We start from the raw sequence: 3,261 nt of genomic DNA on the forward strand, positions 1-3,261 counted from the left end.
TATCGACGATACTGCCTTGAAAAATATCGGTATCGTATCGAAAACAAAATAAGTGGTATCGCCCATCCCTAGCGTGCACCGCATATTATACTGCCTCTCGAGCACGTCAGTATTTGTATGCGATTTGCATACTTCGCGACAATTGGCCAGTCATTTGGACTGGCGTGAGCCAATAGGACTTCAGGAAAGGTTGGAAGGGAAGGAGTCGGTATCGATATCGACGATACTGCCTTGAAAAATATCGGTATCGTATCGAAAACAAAATAAGTGGTATCGCCCATCCCTAGCGTGCACCGCATATTATACTGCCTCTCGAGCACGTCAGTATTTGTATGCGATTTGCATACTTCGCGACAATTGGCCAGTCATTTGGACTGGCGTGAGCCAATAGGACTTCAGGAAAGGTTGGAAGCGAAGAAATGTCTCCGTGATGTCTCGTTCCCGCTCTCAGGGAACCGAGGTTACGATAGCAACCGGAGACATTCTCTCTGATGATGCAGTAACTACCGCGGGGGAGAAAAAAAATCTTCGGTCGATCTATCCAATGATTGTAAACAGTCATTAGGTCTGTCAGACTGAAGACGTTTTAGCAGTAATGTGACCAAAAATATTTAAGACCCATCGAATCTGAATTTAAGACATTAAGACTTTTTAAGGCCTTTTATTAGCAAAATGCTATTTAAGACTTTTGAAGGACCCGAGGACACCTCGGAAAACTGGCTGCCATCACTCCACAGCCGCAGGACCTCCTCTGGCTAGGAGGAGAGTTTACCCAGTACATTCACCAGTAGCAGACACTGTGGTAGATAAAGCTCTGTACTGCACTCTAAAATGCACAAGCAACAAGAAAAACTAATTGGCAATTAAAAAAAAAAATTTAAGAAATCTAAAATTAAAAATTTGTTCCCAAAATTTATTAGCTACCTTGTTTGAACTGTGGTCAAGTTTTATTAATTTGTTCTTTCATTTTAATTTCGTTACATCTTATAAGGCATGATTTTACTAAAACAACGGAATGAATTAGTACAAGAATTTGTTTTTATCATCCCAACCCATCCCCCCACACACCCATTTCATGTGATAAGCTCCATAGTGTACAGCATGAAATACTGAATGATTTTCCCTCACCTATGAGCCTGTAATTAATCTGCAAACATCAAACTGCATTTTCCTAATAACTGAAGTTAACATTAGTACAGTCTTTAAAGTGGCTCGCAAAAGCTGCATTCAATCAGGCAAAAATCCAAAACCTGTCAGACAGAGAGTGCAACTCCACATGTTGCAATGCTGGATGAACTGCCCTGTAATAATGAAAGGGCACGAGCACTAATTCAGTTTAAGTGACCTGGAAATGCACAGGATATACACTCAGCAATGTGTCATGGACAGTCAATATCTCTGCATTTTTATGTAACTATGTCCTTGGCATGAAAGAAATTCATCAACAATTCTTTTCACCCTCCTGAGATTTTGCAGACAGTGACCCACCACTCGCATTACAAACAGAACAAAAACTTAAATGACCAGCTTAAGTGATCTATGAACTTACAATGTACAAGCCAAAGGAGGAAATGTTAAAGGAATGTTCCAGGGTTCAAGAGGACCCTGGAAGTTGTTATAATAGTTTGCAAGAAGAAGCTCACGGTGATCTGGGTCCAGGACAGATTCTGCAAAGGGTCGGAAGGAGAGCAGCTGTGTCAGCATGGCATCCATGGGAACCAGAACCGCCACTCTCAACTCCTCACTGAGGGCAGAGGGCACAGACGGGGCACACACAGAGGGAGGGAACTTGCTGAGGAGGGAAAAACCACAAGCTTAATTAGACATAATAGACAAAACCAAAACCTTGACATGATTTTAAAATCATGTTGCTTGAAATCCACATGTTATGAATGTTGACCTTGCAATATATCTTTCATTTACCTGCGGATTTGGAGATACAACCGGTGAAATCGACAGCATGACTTGGCAAGAAATGCTTTAAATTCCTATCACATGACAAAAAACAGAACATTATAAATATTTCAGACTTTTACAATCATTTTAACATGTTCTGATGTTTTTTAACTTTCACTTTCCCCTCAGTTACCTTTGTGTAGTGGACTAATGTGTTGGCAAAAAACCTACACATCTTTGTTGCTTTTTGGAAAAGCTTGTATTCTGGACAGTGCACAACTTCCTATGAGAAACAAAAGGAGGAAGTCAGATATGAGCTGACCTTTTATATAAAAACACTTTCTTATTTTAACTTATCCAACAAAAAGTCTATGATAAATGATTCTAGGTCACCATTATTGCAATTAAAAAATACTGGGGCAACCAATAAAAAACAATTACCATCTCTGTGTAAAAAAATTAAATAAATAAATAACGCAACCTGTTCTGTTAAAAATTTTAACTGATGATGATTCTACCTGTAGGCCTGCCTGTTGGATCTGTTGAGCCAGCTCAAGACAGTTTTGGACAGATGTATATAGGTCTTCACACAACGAGAAGGTTATGTCAGTGTGGCAAAAACCGATCTTCTACAAGAGACTGGTATTTCACACTCTGTCTGAAATCAAACACAAACTGTCAGTAGTACATACATTTTTCAGATTTTTTTAGATTAAACAATTAAGTATTATGTGCAATTTATAATGTCTGATCGTTTATAAGGCTAAAGTTTGGGACAAGAAGGTTTTTTTGGCTGTGTAACACTTTCTAGTTAAAAAAAAAACCTGGACTCTTGTTACTGACATTTAAATCATGCAGCAAAAGTGAGACTTTCCTTTTTACTTCAGCACATACAATTCCTCTTTATATGCAACATGGCCATAAAATATTTTCTATTAAAAGCATATTTAAGATTTCATGATGCACATTATACTCACTTTATGATAAATTTCCATGTGTTAACATGTAGCGCAATGTCCAATCTGGATATGACTGAGCATATGTCCAGCAGACTGTGAATCACTGCAAGCCAAACACAAAATTTAAAATAACTTGCAAAGTGCATCCATCTCTTCACTTGAGATTGCTCACACAGATACCACAAACCTCTGACAATATCCGACACTTCCTCTTCAGAAGCAGTGTCCTCCAAGTTAATTTTGTCCAACAGTTCCATCAAGCCCTTCTGCAAGGAATAGGCCTCTTTAAACAGGCCCTGAAGCAGATCGCCCACCAATGACAGCCTTCCACTGTACATGACCTCACTGTCCTATAAACACATCGACATCAAACTGAAATTTACAGAAAATAAAATTCTGTAGGTTA

General features: G+C 38.9%; 1 protein-coding gene across 2 annotated transcripts in view; it reads right to left on the reverse strand.

Moving 5' to 3' along the window:
• The window catches only part of LOC107698388 (uncharacterized protein C1orf112 homolog), a 16,834-nt gene extending 13,573 nt beyond the window's left edge, over positions 1-3,261 (reverse strand). Inside the window, exons 1-7 of one of the 2 annotated variants that reach the window (XR_001635340.1) lie at positions 3,043-3,261; positions 2,874-2,958; positions 2,415-2,554; positions 2,090-2,179; positions 1,924-1,988; positions 1,644-1,792; positions 814-826 (exon numbers count right to left, since the gene is read on the reverse strand). Coding sequence is in view for 1 of the 2 variants with exons in the window: in XM_016499389.1 (XP_016354875.1) it covers positions 1,644-1,792; positions 1,924-1,988; positions 2,090-2,131 (256 nt within the window). In the remaining variant the exon portion in view is untranslated. Of the gene's footprint in view, positions 1-813; positions 827-1,643; positions 1,793-1,923; positions 1,989-2,089; positions 2,180-2,414; positions 2,555-2,873; positions 2,959-3,042 lie in introns of those variants that run through there. The other variant, XM_016499389.1, reaches the window with a different exon arrangement.

This window comes from Sinocyclocheilus anshuiensis, unplaced genomic scaffold (genome assembly GCF_001515605.1).
Source record: "Sinocyclocheilus anshuiensis isolate Anshui unplaced genomic scaffold, SAMN03320099.WGS_v1.1 scaffold1746, whole genome shotgun sequence".
In the NCBI taxonomy this organism is placed as follows: domain Eukaryota; kingdom Metazoa; phylum Chordata; class Actinopteri; order Cypriniformes; family Cyprinidae; genus Sinocyclocheilus; species Sinocyclocheilus anshuiensis.